The following is a 17,559-nucleotide window of genomic DNA, read 5'->3' as shown; positions in this document are numbered from 1 at the left end:
GTCCAAGATCATTGATGTGCGCACAACGTTCAGGGTCGTTGGCGCTTGCTGGGAGCAAAGTGTGCAGTACAGGCATCGAGAGGGCAGGTGAAAAGAGAAAAAGAAAAAGTGGGTTGGATCGATAGCGGGGGAGGGACCTGTGCGATGTGCGCCGCGACGAAGCGTCTAAGTAGGCATCGGCGTCTTGTTCACTGCAGCATCGTACTCGTCGCCGCTATTCTCCTCTTCAGCTGGCAAGTCCTCGAGTGGGCTTTTGCGAGTGTTCGAAGGAGCGCCCAAGTCGCGGTCCTGCGGAGAACGCTGTTGAGCGGCAAAAGACCTCGTGGAAGCATTTGCAGCCAAGGGCGTCGGAGTCGGGGTGCTCTCTGGCAAGACATTCGCGCATTTTGAGGAGAGACCGGAGGAGCCGTCGATTTGTATGCGCGAGAGGCTCGTCAGAGCTTTCGCGTAATCCACCTCGTCTTCTTCATCCTCGTCATCGAGAATTGTGCTAGTGCGAAGTCGGACGCCTCCCATGTTCCCTTCGCCATCGCTGCTAGAGCCACTCCGGATGCTCATATTGTCCACTTCCGACACAGCAGAGCTAGGGAAAGAGAGGCGCGCATCGTCATCCAATTGGAACGTGTTCCGAGCCAGCTGCAAGAGGATCACTCCGTCTCCATCGCCATCGTTCCCATTGATGGGCGCATGAGCGTCGCTGTCCGCATCAAAGTCCCGTTCAAACTCCGAGACGGCATCTGAAGGCACGCTGATCGACGGCACAGTATCGCTGCTCTTCGAAGGACGCCTAACTCGTGCGGCGTTGAGCATCAGCGAGACGTCCTCGTTTGAAGGTTTGCGCAAATGTGAAGAGGGACTGAGGGGGGACCTCTGATCCAGAAGCAAGTCGAGATCCTCCGTCGATACGTTGCCTGGTAAAGAGCTGGCCGATTGCGCTTTTGCTTGATCGTGCTTTACGACATTGCTTGGAAAAGCCGTCCATCCGGCCGCTGCGAGAGCATCTGCGGGTGCCGGGGGAGCTTCGGGCCCAATCGACGGCAATGAAGCAGAGCTCTTCTTTGGTGTCCGTTCAAACGCGTTGCGGTACACCGGCGAGCGCTGAACGCTTTCTTGCGAGGTCCGACTGCGAATGCTGACGTTGGCACTTCCCCGTCCACTCGTATCATCCCAAGACGGAGACTTGCCTCCGCTGCTCTGACTGAAAGCTGGACTATGCAAGGGCGCGTAGATATCGTGTGACTGCGACGTCGCAGCCTTGCCCGCTGTCGCTCTGAATGCGCCAAGGGGGATGCGATGGGGATAGCGCGAAGCGGTGAAAGATTGCGACGGCGCAATGTATTCCACGCTGTTGGCGCTTGCTTGCGAGTCTGCGCGCGCATGAGATCTGAAGGGCCGGACCGGACTGGCCCATTGCGCAAGTCGACCCTGGCTCGGCTGCGAAGACGAAGACGAAGACGAGGAGCGCACCAGTTCCTGCAGATCTGTAGCAGACGATGACCGCGACATGGAAAGCGGCAAGGGGTTTGGATCGAAAGATGGTCGCCGCTGTCGATCGAACACTGGCCTGCCACCCGTGATGCTGCCGGCGCTGCTCGAACTCAGCTGTCGCTCTCGTGAACCGCGTGTCATCCACCGCTCATCGTCAGAATCATCTTCCGGGCGGCGTAGCGCATGCTGAAGAGGATTGACAGCTCTATCCGTCGAGCCTATTGAGCCCGACGCGAGCATGCCCACGCTTTGCGAGGATTGCGTGGAGCCCCGATTTGTCATGGGCGGCCTCCTTGGTCGATGCTCAATCGAGGTCTGCCACGACGCATTAGACTCTGCTGCAGCAAGCTCACGCTCCCACAGGGCTTCGTCGATTGCGCTGACAGCTCTGCTGCTAGACGAAGTGGTAGGGCGTTCGGACTCTCTGAGCACGTCCTTTGCAAGCTTGTGACGCACCTTGCGCTCTCTTCGACCCAGCGCAAAGGACGCTCTGGTAGCGGAGGCAGGCGCAGGTGAGGGTACTCCAGTGGAGGAATGACCCGAGTACACAGACGCCATGGATGGCGAAGCTGGGTAGGATGAGGTTGAAAAGGCGCTTTCTTGAGAGTATGAAGGGCTGAGGCTGTTATTCTCGCTCGAATCGCGCTGGCGTTGCGCAAAGCTTGCATCTGAACCTGGAGACGTCAACGCGTTCTGCGTGGAAGGAGGACCTGTTCCATCAGCGCTGGCCTGGCCGGAATGACGGCCGAACATGCGCGAGGTGGATGATAGCGCAGCCTTGCTGGAGCGCTTCGATTTGAAAGCAGCTTTCAGGCCCAACCGTGAGGAGCCTTTGCTCGAGCTAGACGCATAGCCTTCATTGAAAGAGTCGGCATTTGGACTGACATCGAATCCGCTGCTCGACTTGATGCCAAGCAATTTGCGGGCCTTTGCGCCAGGCAAGTCGTCTCCGCTATTTGAATTGAAACCACTTCGAGTGCGAGGGGAATTCTGCAAGGAGGGACTGACCAAGTGACTCTCACTAATCTCGAGAGCTGTTGGGACTCTGCGGCTTGCACGGCTCTGGATGCCATGCGAGGTCGAGGAGCTGAGCCCACTGGCGCTGCTCGCGATGCTGCTGGCAGAGGATTTGCGGGCGAGCGCTGCAGATCCGGCCCTACCAATGGGAATGCCGGCAGATACGCCAGGCGTGGCCAAGATCTCCTCAAAGTCCTCCTCATCACCCTCACTGTCCCATCCCCTCGAGCCGCTGCTGACCATGGAAGGCCGTCTCCAAGAATCGTGACTGCTTCCGCCTACGGTAAGACTTGACGAGCTCGCATTACCCCCAGCTCGACTCATCCCTATGCCAAGTCCAGCACCAGAGCTGGACCCTGAAGATCCGTCGGCAGCCATGGTTGCACAGGCCGATGGCAGCGCGCTCTGGGATGTTGCTCTGCGAAGGCTTCGAGCCAGGGCCTGCGAAGGCGCCGCAGGCGGACGACCTCTGATGGACGGCCTCCTTGAGCTTCTACCTTCACCGACTGCTTGCTTTGCCGTGTCGGCGCCTCTATCCACCACTCCGAGTCGCGAGGCCTGGCTCGACGTCCGTTGGGGGACGACAATAGGAGGAGGTCTGAGGCGACGCGACTTGAGAGAGGAGGACCACTTTTCGACAGTCGAGGAATTGTTCGGGTTCTCGGAATGTCTGTCCTCGTGAAAAGCGCCTCCGCTGACGGTGACAAATTCTTTGCCGCCCTGATAAGCAGACTCGCTGTGTGCTTCCAGCTCTTCAGTCGAGAGGTAAGGTAGAACAGCTGCTAAGAGTGGCTCGTCGATGTCTATTTGGACGGGCGATAGAACGAGGAAAGACGCTGACGCTCTACGCCTTGGCGAGATCTGATGTGTGGTGCCGAGGACGATGGACGCTGCCTGAGCGCGCTGGACAGTATCCGAGAGTGAGCGTCCATGTAGACCAGGAAACGCTCTAGCTCCTGGCGGGTGTGAAGACGATGATGCGCACTGCTCGTGGCTGAGGGTGTTAGCCGATGAGGTTGTCGAGGAAGTCGTGAGCGCGCCCTCGTCGCTCGGCGCCTGACCGGGGAGATAACCGATGCACTGTACTACTCGAGCACCCTTCTGATGCTCAAAGAAGGCAGGCGATGCGGAAGAGGCCGGCGACTCGGTGATCACTGTGGTACCAGCGCTCTCGAGAGTCTGCGACCTGGCTCGAACCAGACGGTGACGCTGACCTTCTCGATCTGGACTTTGGCGATCGAAGAGGGACGACGTGCTGGTGAAAGAGGATGAAGATGAAGACGTTCGCCGAGCAACGCCAGCAACACCAGGTAGAGTAGTAGTCGCGGGCGATCCGTGAGTGGAGGAAGAGGCGGAGGAGTCTGTGCGAGGCAGTAAAGGGCCGTGGCGCACCGGGCCTCGCGTGTGCAATCGCAGCGCCGCTGCTGACAACGCTGAAGGCTCCTTTGGCCGGTGGGAAGAAGACCAAGAAGGGGAGGTGTGGTTGTAATGGAAGAGTGGCATCTCACTTTGAAATCACGAATGCCGCGTGACTTATTGCTGCGCGCAACAAACAACGCGCTGTCGATCTCTTCTGGTTGTATTTCGCCAATTGCTGTGGATCTGGCTGCCCAAAGTCAAAAGTGTGTGCGGGTAAACGTGCTTGTTCGGCCGATCAGCTGAGGGTGCAGCGGGGACAGCAGCAGCGGCGGCGGGCGGCAGGGGGCCAGAAGCAAGGCGATCGGAGACACCAATTAATGCGTGCGCGCTCGTCTCATGCAAAGCAAGGGCAGCCGTTGCGTTGCGAGCTTATAGACCGTGGGTGCAGCAGCAGTCTCTGGCCGCGTCGGCATGAAATCACACCTGCTGCGCGCGTGATCAGCGACTGCCTGATGCTTACTGACTGCTGAACCTTCAGTTATTCGTAGACACTGACTTTGGCAGAGGAGTTGCTGTGAAGGCAAATCTGACGAGCAGAGCGCGCTTTCAGGAGAAAAGAAATTGGGCGTGGCTTCTCTTGTTGCCTGCTGTCTGAACAGGCAGAGGGGATTTGCGCGTCTGACTATAGCGACGCGACGGTCGGCGCAGAAGCTGATTGCAGCGTCTGAGCAAGTCAGATGAGTGTAGCCACGAGAACAGTCAGTCTCACTCGAGAGGCGTTGGGTTGCGCGCGTGTTGTACTAGCGCTGTTCAGGAACGCGGTCGATGCAGTTGGGCACTTTTTGACTACTCACATGCTCCAACAAATGACTGATGTTGATCGAGCGCTGCAGCTGACGCAGCTGAAGCGGAGCCGCGCACAAGCTTGGCTGCAACAGACGCCTCTGGCAGCTTCTCGTTCGATAATGCGCACCGGGAGCTCGCAGATTCGCGAGGTGCTGGCGAGTACCGCTCCGTATGAAGACCGACACGGCGCGGATCGGTCTGCGGATGAATCGATTGTGAATGCCGATGAGTGGGATGATCGCTGGCCGAGCAAGTGAGAGTCAGTCACAGTGCTCCGGTACGCGACGCTGCCAAAAGTGACAGAGATAGGTTTATGGCTGCGCGCGTCGACGTGCAAAGCGTCGCAGATAATCGTGAATGGTTGGTTCAGGTCGGGTCGTGAGCGCAAGGTCGTCGAAGTGGACATAGCAGCGAAGGAGAGCTACGGGTCAGCACAGGGCAGAACTTGATCCCCGAGGGCCCCCCGTGGACAGTCTGTGCCGAGACGCTCCCAGGCGACTCTGCTGGCCAATCCATTCTGATACCCTTGGCCGGCTAGCACTCACCTTTCAAAGCGCCAGTGTCAGAGAACAGAGGGAAGTCAGGATCGGAGGCAGAGGATGGAAGGCGTGGGAGGGTCAGAACGCTTTGATGGTGGTGGTTTGGCGTCACAGCACGCTCAAGAGATGGAGCTCAGCTCTGAATCTTGAATCTTGCTCGTGTCGACTCTGGTCAGACATGAGATGGCAAGACAGAAGTGGAGTCGAGTGAATGAAGCAGTGAAGATGTCAGTTGGAAGACGCCGAATTCAGGACCAGAATTGCGACGCCACAAATGGCCGCCCTTCATCAGCAGCGAATGCCAAGCGCACTGATGGCGACTCGCCATGCTAATCGTCTGCGCGGAGTAGAGATTCGAGACTTGCAATCGAATTCACAATCGTGAATTGTTGCTGTCAAAAGATCGCTCACACCATGCATACACACCACCTGCTGGGCCGACAAACACCAGACAGCCAAATTCCTTGATGTTTAGCTTGCTGTCGCTGTACGCCCTGTTGGCTGCATCGGGACCAAGGGCGCAAGCTACGGAGAAGCAAAGGAGAGACGAGCTGTGGTGCCCATGCAGCTGTCTGACGCGTTGAAGCCTATAGCTTCGTCACAAAAGACATGCCGGGATCGGGCGCAGTCCCAGAAGGAGCGCGCCTGGGTGCAGTAAGCGTGCGTGCTTGTCCCCTTTAGCCGAAGCTGGGTCTACGCGCCTCCTTTGCCTTAATTGCCCGTCATGCACAAGCCCGTCGCTGTCTCTACTGAGCAAATTTGGCCAACAAGTGACCTGATGCGATCCAGCCTGTCATCACTCACACTCCACTCCTATACGTGATCATCTGCCATGATTCGGACACTGGCTTTGTTCCGCTTCACGAACGAAACCGCAACGAAGCACCAGTCTCAGCTCAAAGCCCCGCAACTCGTGACTGGCGCGGCCGGTCTGTGCGTCGGCTTGTGAAACCTGAAGTTTCGTTGGCTCGATCGACCCAAAAAAAGCGCGGCATGGGTGGGGGGTGCATTTGATGCGGGCGTCATGCACGTTGGCGTCGAGCAAGAGCATCAATCAGCAAGAGCTATAGCTGTGCTTCCGGGCGCCCTTCGAGCTGCGCCATCTGCTGCAGCACGCGCGCCTAAAGGGGCGCACGCACGCAGCACCAGGTAAGGTTGTCCTCGTCCAAGAAGTTGCAATTGCTGATGGACGTCATGACACCCGCTGCACACCATTCTTGATTCACTGATTCAGCTTCACGGTCCGGCACCACTCGCAACTCACACCTGTGACTCGCTCGCGCAGCCTCGGCTAGAAATGCTCATGCCTTCAATCTGGACTGGAGTCTTCAGCATCCGTGCTCCACGCTCGAGTCCCGGGTGTCCTTTGGCCCGTAGTAAGAGGTTTGCAGATCGTGGGTCCATCTTGCCCGCACAAATAACTTGTACCCTGGTCCTCCCTCAGACCGCCTCGATCGCTAGTGCTGGAACCAGTGGACCGTGGTCAGCCGCCCAGAGTACGCCCAGACCCTTCTGCGCGGCCCGACTCTTATAGGTAGGGTCTCTCGATCTGGCCCGAGGTGAAGAAACATCAACAATCAACCATTCGCCGTTGGCGCAGCACGTGATGATAATGAAAGCGAGATCGCCGGTGCGAGTCAAGGTCTCAAATGTGTAGTCCTTGTCGAGATGGGCAGAAATGAGTCTCGAGCAGAGTCCCGATCGTCTGCCAAAGCCACGGCCTCGTTAATAGATGCATTAAGTACGTAAAGTTCTGATGAGAATGAGGCTGACCTCGTAACGTGTCAGCAAAAACGCGCGGCCAGGCTTAGTCGGAGCCGAAGCGCTCAGGCACTGGATACATGCAGAAGCAGGGACGCTTGTTAGCATGTATGTATGCAAAGCTCTGGACGTTGCGCCCCTACTCACTCAGGACTGGCGCAATGAGGCTCCAGGCGTAAAGCACGGAGCATAGCCAAGAGCTGACGACTCGCATCCACATGGCTGTGGGTGATCGGCCAATCCACACCACGGGGGCTCCGTCTTCAGAGGGATCAGCTGAGGGTCCTCCAACCTTGACGATGCGCCTGGGGTACCAAATGAAGTCACGACGTAAGCGGCGCGCCTTGCAAGCGCACTCCAGCGACCTGAGTGCTCACCAATCAGTCAGCAGCATGGCCACATAGCATGCAGCGATAGCAAAAATGAAGTGGAAGAAGGCGTATGAGTACCGCGTTCCATTCTTCTCGTCGTCATTGTCTCCGCTGGATAAGCCTCCATCTCCATAGTCGTCATCATCCTCGTCATCGCTATCCTCCAGAGCGCTAGCGGGCAAGCTTCCAGCCTCGACAGCAGCGCGAAGTGCTTGAATCTTCAAGTCGTCTTTGCGAGCGGGCTGCGAAGTAATGGCGTCTGTGCCACTGCTCGCAGCTTCTGGGTCGGTCGTTGCCAAAGGACCGTATCCGCTCGGAGGGGCGTTGCGGTTCGCCTTGGCTTTGCGTGCGCCAACGAGCGCCTTGGACTGGGTGGCTGCGCGAGAGGTGCTGTAAGCTATAGCCAGGAAGGTGAAGAGCGCTCCCAGCGCGACCGTCATCGGCTTGGCAGGGCCAATCGAGCGGCCTCTGGTGATGGGGTTGCAGTGTGCATCGTCGTGGTTCATGACTGCGGAGGAAACCAGGTAGGTGGTGTATGCCGCCACTATACTGCTTTGTGCCAAGCCAGACCTTGGATTGGCTTCTTGAACTGCCGGCGAAACGCAGAGTGCCGTGAGCACAATGATACCGAAGAGGTTGAGGGTGATGAAGGTGATGTTGAGCCCACATCCGTTACCAGTAAAGTAGCCGTACAGGATGCCCGTCATGACCAGCACTGCGACGTACATGCCCAGCGTGCTGCCAATCAAGGTGTACTTCCAGAATGGAGCCTGCGTTGTCTCCCACTTGTCCAGACATGTCTCTGACCAGGTGTGGGCAAAGTCAATGAGCAGCACAAGTCCGAGCAGGATGAAGACGAAGGAGAGAATGAGGGCAAAGTAGTTGGCCCAGATGATGAAGAAGCCGTTGGGAATGAGGAAGGTGAGACCAATCAAGGAGAGCCAAAGCAGCACCTTTGGACCCCACCAGCTGAGGTGTCGAAGCAGAGGACCAGAGCAGCGTGATCAGTGGCTAGTCAAGGGAATACAGCAGACGTCTTTATCTGCACTGACCCGTTCTGGATGGCGGCTCTCTTGTTGCGCGTGTCGTTGACGCCGATCAGTAGCAAGCCGAGGATGCAGTGAAAGAGCGAGAGGGCAAAAGTGATGCGGTGCACCTGAGCGCAGATAAGGCGTTGTACAATCAGGTACTTCAAAGGTCAGCGCACGATCACTGCCATGACGACTGATAACAAGTATACCAAAGCTATTGCAGGACCCCGCAAAACCCGTCGTGAACGTTCAGCGCTGCAGGACCCCCCGAGAAGCACTCACAGCCAATACGCCGTAGCATCTATCCCTATCAGCCGAGCAATCCATGCGCAAATAACCTCCACTCCAATCCTCGATCTTCTTGACGATAAAGCCGTTCAGACTGATCCAAGCCAAAACAGCATCCAAAGTGAAGATGAGGGCGAACGCGATCCTGGTCGCGATGCTCGATTGGCAGTTGCATGATTTGAACAGGGACGAAGCTGCTGTCGAAGCGCAGCAAAAGGTTAGACCGGTGATTGCTGAAGTTAGAAGAGAACCACCGACGCCCACGAGGGGTATCGACAGCAGTGCACCCATCGCGCCACCGAGCTTCTCGTGAGTACGAGGTAACGCTCTGTCGTCCTCCTAGCGTGGAGTTGGTGCCGGACTTGTGATTGCAGCGCTTTGGTCGTATGTAGAAAACAGGCAGCGCTTATCAGCGGGTGGTGTGACAAGAGTATCCGGATCACGGCACGAATGATCTTGATTAGAGATGGGAGTCACGCCTGTGCTCCTGAATGCTGAGTTCTTGACTATCGCACTCTGATTGCGCAACAGCGGAGAATCACGAATCAGAATGAACTTCAGCCAGGAGTCAAGAGTCGTGATTCAAGATTGCGACGCCACAGAGATTGAATCACGTGACCTGCATCACGCATGCAACCTTGCGTGGCCTTGCCCAGCTGCTCAGATTCGCCCTGCTATATACTTCAGGAGAAAGGGCTCTTGGGCCTTACATCACATTGACGAATCCGAGATTGTGATTGAGCTCACACTCAAGACTCCACATTTTGATTGGTACGTCGTCAACCAGCCTGTGGCGATCCGCCGCCAGGGGAGTCTAAGGGAGAGGGCCACCAGGCCATCTGTCGTCTCGCACTGACAGTCAAACGATGGGATCGGAAAGGTATATATTTATGCGCGAAGGGCCACCCATTGTAAAGAGGAACACGAAAACGTTTCACTGCCGGCGACCATGGTGATATGTATGAACCGCCGAGCTCCAAATTGATCATCGCGAGGACGGATAGAGAATTGTTAGTGCAGAGAAGCAAAGGAATAGCTTGAAGAAGCGTGACATTCGTAGTCCCGATGCACACGTGGAAGGTGGAGTTGAGTTGCGTCTTTGAAGCTCGCTATTGCGAAGGTCATCAAGGTGGTCGTGATTGCGATTGATGAGGCATAAGTTGTAGAAGTTTGGAGCGCGACATCACTACGAGACGGTCTGTTGCTGAGACCGGTACATTGGGCTCGTGGTCATGTCACCCCCTGCAGAAGTACGCTTGCTGTTGCTCGCAGTCAGCGTCGCGCCGCGAGCAGCTGTGGTAGATGCGCTGCTGGTCATCGAAAGCTTGGTCGTGCGGGTCGTGCCAGGCCCACTGGTGGTTGCGTTGCCGACGGACCTTCGCGCCCCTCCATTGGACAATGAAGCTTGGCGGCCGTGCTGGGGTATCGGTCCAATAGCTGGAGCATTAGTGAAGGGCCTAAGGAAAGGGTGTCTCATCGCGGGATCCGGTTTGAGTCGGCGCTCTGGGTCCCAATGCAAGCATTTCGCCAAAAAGTCGACGAAAGAATCGTCGTTCGTTCGGAGCACTTGTGCAAGCGTCTTGGTTCCTGGGCGTCTTCGTTTGCCTTTGCTGTTGACGACTGGTCGGGGCGCGCCGGTAGAATCGAAGAAGAGCTTTTTGCGAGAGCTGCGCTCGATCAAGTACTTGTCAGGCACACCAAGAATCTCCATGATGCAAGCGAGCTGTTCCTGTTCGTTCTCCCCAGGGAAAAGGGGGTAGCCGGTGTACAACTCTGCAATGATACAACCCAAGCTCCAAATGTCGATGGCCGTGTTGTAGTTCATCCCGAGGATGACTTCCGGAGAGCGGTAGAAGCGACTTTGGATGTACGTGTACACCTTTTCTTGTTCGAAGCAGCTGCTACCGAAGTCGATCACCTTGATGCCGCTCTTGCGAGGATGCCTCAGCAGAATATTCTCTGGCTTCAAGTCGCAGTGCACAACTCTGTGGTGCCGCATAAGACTGAGCGACGCAAGCACTTGACTGGTGAAACGCCTGATCAACCGTGTGCTGAAGCCAGCAAAACTGTTTGCCTTGATCAATTCGTACAAGTTGATGCTCAAGAGCTCCATGGCAATGCAAAGGTGGTTGCGGAAGTAGAACGATTCTGTCATCTTGATGACGTTGTATTGCTCATCGGGGTCCTAAAGTAAACCGACATCAGCGTTGGCGTGTCAGCGAGCCAGCGTGTAACGCAGCGCATCGACCGGCATGATTCACTCACCCATTCGGTGAGATTTTTGAGGATCTTCACCTCAACCAAGGCCTGGTGGTGGAATCGCTTCTTATTTCGAATCAACTTGATGGCGACAAACTTGCCGGTCTTGTGATCCTTGCACTGCAGTACCTGGCCAAACGAGCCTCGACCGAGCAGGTCCATGATCTCGTAGCGGTAAGCCAGGTGGTCACGGTTGACGACCAGATAGTCGCCGCGCTCGTCATCGTATCCATAATTGCAATCCGACTTGCTGGGCACGGCAGGCTTCTTGGCCGGATTTGAGCCCACAAAGTAAATCTCTTTGTAGTCGTACATCTCCTGCATCTCGTAAGCAGACAGCTTGTCGCCCCACACCGCTTCCGCCTCTGTGCAGCGCGCGAATGGCACGTATTTAGAATATCAGTACGGTTGAGTGGTGCGACCAGCCATCTGCAGAATATCAACTCACGCCTTGGAGAATAAGCTCGGCTCGGTGGCACCGGATCGGGAAATCTGAGCATCTTCTCCAATTCCTCCAGACTACTCCCATCTGCGATCTTCTTTGCGTGCTGTCGTTTGATGTAAGCTTCCATCTCGGCATCGCCCTGCAATTCTTCCTCGTCGACACGCGGGCTGACACTGGCAGTGCGGCTCGTCCGGTCCGAGTAGGCAGGGCTTGCTCGAGGAGCCGAGGCGCTTGTAGCAACTGCAGACTGTCGAGGCACACTGCGCGGGGCCAAAGCACTGTCGCGCGCTTGGCGTGCACTTGTGGAGGCGGCAGTGAGAGAAGCGCGTACTTTGCGAGGGGCGGTGTTGTTTTGAGCGCTGTTAGCACTGACGGCAGCAGACGGCAGGACGGTGGATGAGGTCGATTGAGTCACAGCTCGGCGAGTGGAGTGAGCTTCACCGGGCTTCAAGGATCCCCGCGGCGTCGCAACACTCGGCGTCGATCCGTCGTAAGAGGAAGAATTTCCAGCAGCCTTACGTTGTTCTTGTCTGGAAACAAGCGAATTGAGAACTTCGCGTTCGCTGGCAGATAGCGCACTGGAGTACGAGGCTACGCGTGCTCTACGCATGACGACTTCCAATTCGGCAGGTGTTTTGGCAGCTGCGTACGAATTCAAGATTGAGACCAAGCTCGTCGAAGAGGCTCCAGCTGCGGCATTGCCGCCCGCAGCACCATACGTCTCCGAGCTCTTCGCACCAGACATTGACTTTCTCCTCGTAGCAGTTGCATCTCCAACATCGGACGCCGAGATGATAGAAATCGCATCTTCTTCAGAGCCAATGCCCATACTTGAGGCCAACGAGGATGTGGTGACGCTCTTGGGTAGCCCTGCAGCGCCGCTCGTGCTGACGCGCCTGTTGAGTTGGGAAGATGTGCTCGATCCGAGGGGCCCAGTTCCGAGCTGACTTCGGGAAGGCGTAGACTTGAGAGAAGCAAGCGCACGAGGGATGCGGCTTGCGAGGGGCCTTGAAGGCGAGAGCTGAGAATCTCGGGATCCAGCGCCGGCTGCAGGATCATGAGCCCCAAGTGTGGCGCCTTTACCAGCCGCCGCGGCGCGATCGCGCTGACGAGCTGCTGATGCGCTCAAGTCACCAGCGGAATTGGAATTGGCCAGAGCACGCCGAGGAGACATGAGCGCGTCGTGACTGCGGCCACTGACGGATGCTTTGCGGGGTGAGGCAGTCGAAGAGACGGGAGACTGAAGAGGGGCGACTTGCATGGGCGGAAGAGTGGCTGCCTCGACAGCTGGAGGGTCTGCCGATGACGGCAACGTCTGAGGCGCCCAGGGGAAATGAACGTTCAGTACCTGGAAGGTATTTTGCACTGCAGAGCCTGTACTTACCATGCCACGTTTGCGAGCACTTCCCATGATGTTCGACGGACGGAACTTGGAGGTGCGAGGCGAAGCGTCCGCAGCTTGCGAGGACTCGAACGAATTATCCACGCTGATGGGGCCATGCTTCCCATCCGTTGTACCATTGGTCTGCACAATGCTCTGCCGCGAGCTCTTGCCCCGGAGCAGACTTCCCAGGCCAAGGATGGAGCGCGTGCGGCTCATGCGACCAGAATTGGCTGAAGGGGCATGAGAGTCTCCGCTGCGCTTCTCATCGCGAGATTCTCGTGTGCTCGAGTCGAGTTGGAGATCAGATCCCGTACGCTTCTCCACAAGGGACGATTCAGATCCAGCTCCTTCCCCAGCCTTTCGTGCTGCTGCTTTGTTCGAGCGCATAGACGTCTTGCCGTCGCGCAGGCGAGCGACTGCATCGTCGTTTGAGGAACTCTTGCCGCTTCGTTCCGAGGTGATCGACTGCACCGCAGGAGAGTTGGGAGTCTTTTGCGAGTCTGCAAAGCTAGGGCGAGGCGCCTTTTCTGACTCGGCATCCGTCGAGACAAAGGTATTGGCGGTCACACTTGGTCGACGCGAGACAATCGGCGACGCTTGCGCTTGCGACTCGGCACTCTTCTTGAGCACAGATGGGCTGCGAGAGAAGGAACCTGCCAAGTTCGAGAAACTCCACTTGCGCGAGGGACCCTTCTCTTTCGGGCTCCGAACAGGCGATGCCGCCTCGGCGCTTGACGTATAAGGCGCATGAGCACCAAGCGCCTGGCTGACGAGGGCGGAGCCGGACACCGGAGGACCATCGCCTGTGCCCGTGCTGCCCGCGCGCGACCGAGACTCCCAGCCCTTCGGAAGAGGAGGGACAGGCGGGACCAAAACGCCATTACGCGAGCGATCCTCTTCATCAGCCGCACCGCGATGAAGGGCATTGCCAGCGCCCTGCCCTGTCTGTCTCGGCTGCTGCCGTGCGCCTCCGCCTTGAGACTGCTGCTGAAGGTCGCTGTGCACCGAAGCGTCGCTCATACGCTTCCGATCCGACGCAGAGTACTTTGTGTCGCGAGAGGCGACAGAAGTCTGGGAAGTGCGACGATTCTCCAGCGTCGTGTCAACATTTGGCAGCGGGGGCAACTGCGCTCGGCGCGTCCGGGGACTAGGAAAGACGGCCGATCTGGGACTCTCAACACTGGCAGCGCTCGGCGAAGCCCGCTCTTCTCCGGAGCGAGATTTGGCAGCAAGGTTGCGCGATGTGCGAGCAGTGTTGGAAGATCTCGACTCTTCCCTTTGACGATCGTTGCGAGGTGTCAGTGTTCCGGTTGCCGTGCGGCTGGGCGATGCTGGGCGACTTGCGGCTCCGCCAGGCGTCCTGCGGCCTGCACTGCCAGGTCGCGAATACTGCTTACTGGTGCGAGGGCTGCGAGAAGCGTCCCGGTGCCTCGATGCATCTCTACTCGATCTTGGCGTGCCGCCTCCGCCTAACCCGTCCAGCTTGCGCAGAGCTTCGGCCGCAGAATCTTCTCCTTGTCCACTGTCGAACGAAAGTTCAAACTCCTCAGCAGCGCCCAACGGCATCGACCCCCGCAGCAGGGAATGTCCGATGCTAGCCGAAGAAGCACGCTTCATCGCGGCCGTTGCGTGGCTCGCATTGCCGCTGCTGCCGATGGTGCCCGATGGAACGCTAGGACGCGTACGTTCACCGCCGTTGCCTGAACTCGTAGTCGGTTGTCTTGACGAGCCTCCGCTGTGAGGCGGCGATAATGGGCCCCTTGTTCGGCGGGTATCTCGGGACGTGATGCTTGCTGCACCACTAGAAGGCTGTGCAGAGGTTGCTGTAGAAGGCCGAGAAGAGACAGCTCGTGTGGAAGACCTGCGGCTACTCTTTGTCGCACCATCGGGCGTCTGTCTAGAGACTGTTGAGCGTGCAGTAGAGGTCTGAGAGGTCCGCTTCGATGGCACAGTCGCTGAAGCCTCCATCGAAGTTGGCCTGGACGTCGAGGGACTGGTGTCTGTGCCTGCGGCGACATCCCCTGCTGCACCGCTACGGCGCTTTCGCCTCTCCTCGTCCTCCTTCAGCAGATCAGCAATGGCAGCGTTGAGGTCGAAGCTGCCATTGACAGACTCATCATCCAGCTGAGCCAGATGTCGCTCGAGTGCAGTACCGCGACGCACACCGGGCGCCAAGGACATGACACGGCCAGGACTGCGGCTATTGTCATCCCCGGCCCCACCCCAACCGAAAGGCCCGTTTTCATCCTCTGACCACACCAGATCTCCAATCCTTGGTGAAGGCCGAGCATCCTGCATAAAGTTGCGCGGCGAAAGGAGAAAGTCGTTGGTGTCGTCGCCGTGCATCGCATCCGACTCTGACTCCGACAGCGCGTTGATCGAAAAGGTTGGGCTCTCCCCGGCATCCTCCGCATCCAAACCTGCTCCACTGCCGTCTTCACCGGGTGGATATCCCCGGGCCAGCGTCGCCAGCGATGTCTGTCCTCCCAGCGGAGGCACGTACAATGGCATTGATGGACTGGCTTTGAGCATGCTCTCGCCACTCTCAGTTGGATCTGGAGAGACGCGCAGCAAATGCTTCTCGCGCTTGACCGGATTTGACGCCGAATACGAGATGGCGCGAGAGTGACGGCTTGCCTCGGCTTCGCGTGCGGTTCGCTCCGTCTTGGAGCCGGAGATTGCTGTGGCGGGGGTTGGGGCAGCGCGACCTCCTGCCGCACCGCTTTTGTTCGATGTCGATGTGCCAGACTGTTGGCGAGCGAAGGAGTCAGTCGAGGCGCCGCTCCCAACGATTGAGGCCTGGCCGGATCGCAATTGGCGATCGGCTGCAGGTGAAGAGATACTCTCGTCTACCCGTCGAGGCTTGCTCGCCCACTGGGCCGAGGAGCTTCCCACGTTCCATCGCGGAGTAGCCAATTCTCCAATGCCGACCTGGCCAGCCCTGTCATAGCTAATCGACCTTGTCGAGCTCGCTGAAGGTAGCGAAGGGGAAAGCGGACCACTTCCTGCTTTGCCTCGCTGTGGGGTTTGCTGTGGGCGTGCACTGGCAGCTGCAGGTCCCGCACCAGACCTGCTTATTCGTGCCGAGGGCAGCCCAATGCCGAGTCCTGACATGGTCTGATTCTGAGCGAGCTCTAAAGCAGGCGTGCCAACAGTGCTGGGAGGGCCAGATGAGGCTGGACTGCTGCTCGATGTCAGACGCGGTCCACCAGTGCTTGCTCCACTGATGCTGCCCTTGCGATCTGAGAGGTTCAAGGCTTTCGATCCGTCAGGGGTTCCCTCGACAGAAGAAAAGATGGAAAAGCGCGATGAAGGTTGAGGAGATTCGTTGAAGTTCAGGTGCAAATTCGGTTTGCGAGAGGTCGTGGATGCTGTGCCATTCGCATCGCCGCGCGACCTAAAGCCGCTAGGCGATAGAGCGCCGCCACCAGAGGCTGAAGCCGTGACTTTAAAGGGGTGCATGGGGCGTGATATTCAGCAACGAGAGACGAGCCGCGAGAATGACGGACCTGACACCGATGTGGAGCGCACGGTGATCAGCTCAGCGGAAATACTCACCTTTACTGGGACGTGCAGCCGGTGGACCCATCGTAGATGAAGCTAACCCTCCGTGTCCTGCTCGAGTCGATGCGCTGGAGGGGATGCCCACCGATGAGGAGACCGATCTTCGAGCGCTCGAAGACAGGGTTCCATCATCAACACTCGGTGCACCACCTACCGAGTAGCTGACAGACCGGTCGCTGTTGCCTCTGCTCCCCAGCAAGGTGTCTTTCAACCTGGAAGCGTTTGTAGTGCCGCTTGTGGCATTTCTGGGAGAAGGGGGAGGCTCATGCCTGCTCGGCAGCGCAGAATTAGCGCCACGCGGAGTACGACCTGTCTGACTCTGCGCCGACTCGTTCGAAGGTCTAGATCTGACAACAGATGTACTAGCTCGGGTTGTTGAAGGCGAAGGAATGCGGGAATTGCTGCTGGCGTACTGCTCGTGCGCAACACTGTGATAGGAAGACATGCCGTGAGAGCTCGATTGCGAGTTCGGAATGCCGACTTCGCGATCTCTCAAGTCATCAGTGGATGTTGATGAGCCGGTGCTTGACTTGCCTATGTTCGATAGTCGACGAGAGCTGGCCGATCTGGATATACCACCGCCGCTGCTGCTACTGCTGCGAGAAGGAAGAACCGAAGCGTCTTGGATTGATAGAGGTGAAGCGATGGAAGATCGGGAAGCAGGCTTGCCTCTTCTCGGTGTTGTTGCAGCCGTGTGCACCACCCTGCGACGATTTGAAGCCGCGCTTGCAGGAGACGAGGTCGTCACGCTGTTGCGGTGGATTGGCATTTGAGTCCTATCGGTGTGCTGCGCCGAGGTTTGCTGCAGACTCGACCTTCATGCGTCTATGCAGACCCAGTCTTGCAACAAGGCCGGTGTGTCTTTGACTCGTGCGATCCTTCTTCAATCAAAGCTGTTGAGCGCGCTGAGACTGATGCTCTCGCAAAGTAGCGGGTGGTCAGGTAAAGACACGTGTTGGTCTTTCTCTGCGCACGCTGGATAGAGTCGCGATGGATTTACACAGCGGACGCGCTCAGTACGCGCTCAACCTTGGACGAAGATGTCCGCCTCTAGCCACGGCCTTGAGATCCAGGCGGAGAAAAATTAGACACCGTGGCCGCACTGCGATGCTAAGCTGCACGCTTGATGGTCTGCGCCGGCGCGACGCAGCTGTCGCTATTGCTGGAGAAGTGAGGGGCCGACGATTTGATAGCGGCGTGACGTAAC

At 57.7% G+C, this 17,559-nt stretch overlaps 4 protein-coding genes across 4 annotated transcripts; all 4 read right to left on the bottom strand.

Moving 5' to 3' along the window:
- Nucleotides 1-165: 165 nt before the first annotated feature.
- On the bottom strand, nucleotides 166-4,008 carry IE81DRAFT_347143 (hypothetical protein; the record flags this gene model as incomplete). Its single annotated transcript, XM_025516122.1, has 1 exon — nucleotides 166-4,008. The coding sequence occupies one exon, from the start codon at nucleotides 4,006-4,008 to the stop codon at nucleotides 166-168; it is 3,843 nt and encodes a 1,280-aa protein (XP_025369932.1).
- A 294-nt stretch (nucleotides 4,009-4,302) lies between these two features.
- On the bottom strand, nucleotides 4,303-5,208 carry IE81DRAFT_115010 (hypothetical protein). Its single transcript, XM_025510125.1, has 2 exons — nucleotides 4,719-5,208; nucleotides 4,303-4,664 (listed from the first exon to the last, which is right to left on the bottom strand). The coding sequence occupies exons 1-2, from the start codon at nucleotides 5,114-5,116 to the stop codon at nucleotides 4,598-4,600; spliced, it is 465 nt and encodes a 154-aa protein (XP_025369931.1). The 5' UTR covers nucleotides 5,117-5,208; the 3' UTR covers nucleotides 4,303-4,597.
- A 1,579-nt stretch (nucleotides 5,209-6,787) lies between these two features.
- Nucleotides 6,788-9,223, bottom strand: IE81DRAFT_366337 (TMS membrane protein/tumor differentially expressed protein). Its single transcript, XM_025517002.1, has 5 exons — nucleotides 8,695-9,223; nucleotides 8,434-8,537; nucleotides 7,388-8,350; nucleotides 7,158-7,315; nucleotides 6,788-7,082 (listed from the first exon to the last, which is right to left on the bottom strand). Exons 1-5 carry the CDS (start codon nucleotides 8,989-8,991, stop codon nucleotides 7,057-7,059), a joined length of 1,548 nt encoding a protein of 515 aa, XP_025369930.1. The 5' UTR covers nucleotides 8,992-9,223; the 3' UTR covers nucleotides 6,788-7,056.
- Nucleotides 9,224-9,787: 564 nt separating this feature from the next.
- On the bottom strand, nucleotides 9,788-17,231 carry IE81DRAFT_114930 (hypothetical protein). The gene is made up of 5 exons (XM_025510124.1): nucleotides 16,347-17,231; nucleotides 12,789-16,234; nucleotides 11,408-12,719; nucleotides 10,966-11,324; nucleotides 9,788-10,885 (listed from the first exon to the last, which is right to left on the bottom strand). Exons 1-5 carry the CDS (start codon nucleotides 17,119-17,121, stop codon nucleotides 9,887-9,889), a joined length of 6,891 nt encoding a protein of 2,296 aa, XP_025369929.1. The 5' UTR covers nucleotides 17,122-17,231; the 3' UTR covers nucleotides 9,788-9,886.
- Nucleotides 17,232-17,559: the final 328 nt, after the last annotated feature.

Source organism: Ceraceosorus guamensis, assembly GCF_003144195.1.
Source record: "Ceraceosorus guamensis strain MCA 4658 unplaced genomic scaffold IE81scaffold_26, whole genome shotgun sequence".
Lineage (NCBI taxonomy): Eukaryota > Fungi > Basidiomycota > Exobasidiomycetes > Ceraceosorales > Ceraceosoraceae > Ceraceosorus > Ceraceosorus guamensis.
The sequence above is the reverse complement of the archived record's forward strand: the minus strand, read 5'-3'. Positions and strand labels throughout refer to the sequence as shown.

Bases quoted from the DNA above. Each gene is read 5' to 3' on its own strand.
- IE81DRAFT_115010 (XM_025510125.1), bottom strand. From the start codon at position 5,116: ATGTCCACTTCGACGACCTTGCGCTCACGACCCGACCTGAACCAACCA. The intron at 4,665-4,718 runs GTGAGTAGTCAA...GAACAGCGCTAG, and splicing joins TCAGTCATTTGTTGGAGCAT to TACAACACGCGCGCAACCCA.
- IE81DRAFT_366337 (XM_025517002.1), bottom strand. From the start codon at position 8,991: ATGGGTGCACTGCTGTCGATACCCCTCGTGGGCGTCGGTGGTTCTCTT. The intron at 8,351-8,433 runs GTCAGTGCAGAT...TCGACACCTCAG, and splicing joins AGAGCCGCCATCCAGAACGG to CTGGTGGGGTCCAAAGGTGC. The intron at 7,083-7,157 runs GTGAGTAGGGGC...GCATGTATCCAG, and splicing joins CCTCATTGCGCCAGTCCTGA to TGCCTGAGCGCTTCGGCTCC.
- IE81DRAFT_114930 (XM_025510124.1), bottom strand. From the start codon at position 17,121: ATGCCAATCCACCGCAACAGCGTGACGACCTCGTCTCCTGCAAGCGCG. The intron at 12,720-12,788 runs GTAAGTACAGGC...TGGGCGCCTCAG, and splicing joins GTGCTCGCAAACGTGGCATG to ACGTTGCCGTCATCGGCAGA. The intron at 10,886-10,965 runs GTGAGTGAATCA...GGTTTACTTTAG, and splicing joins TCAAAAATCTCACCGAATGG to GACCCCGATGAGCAATACAA.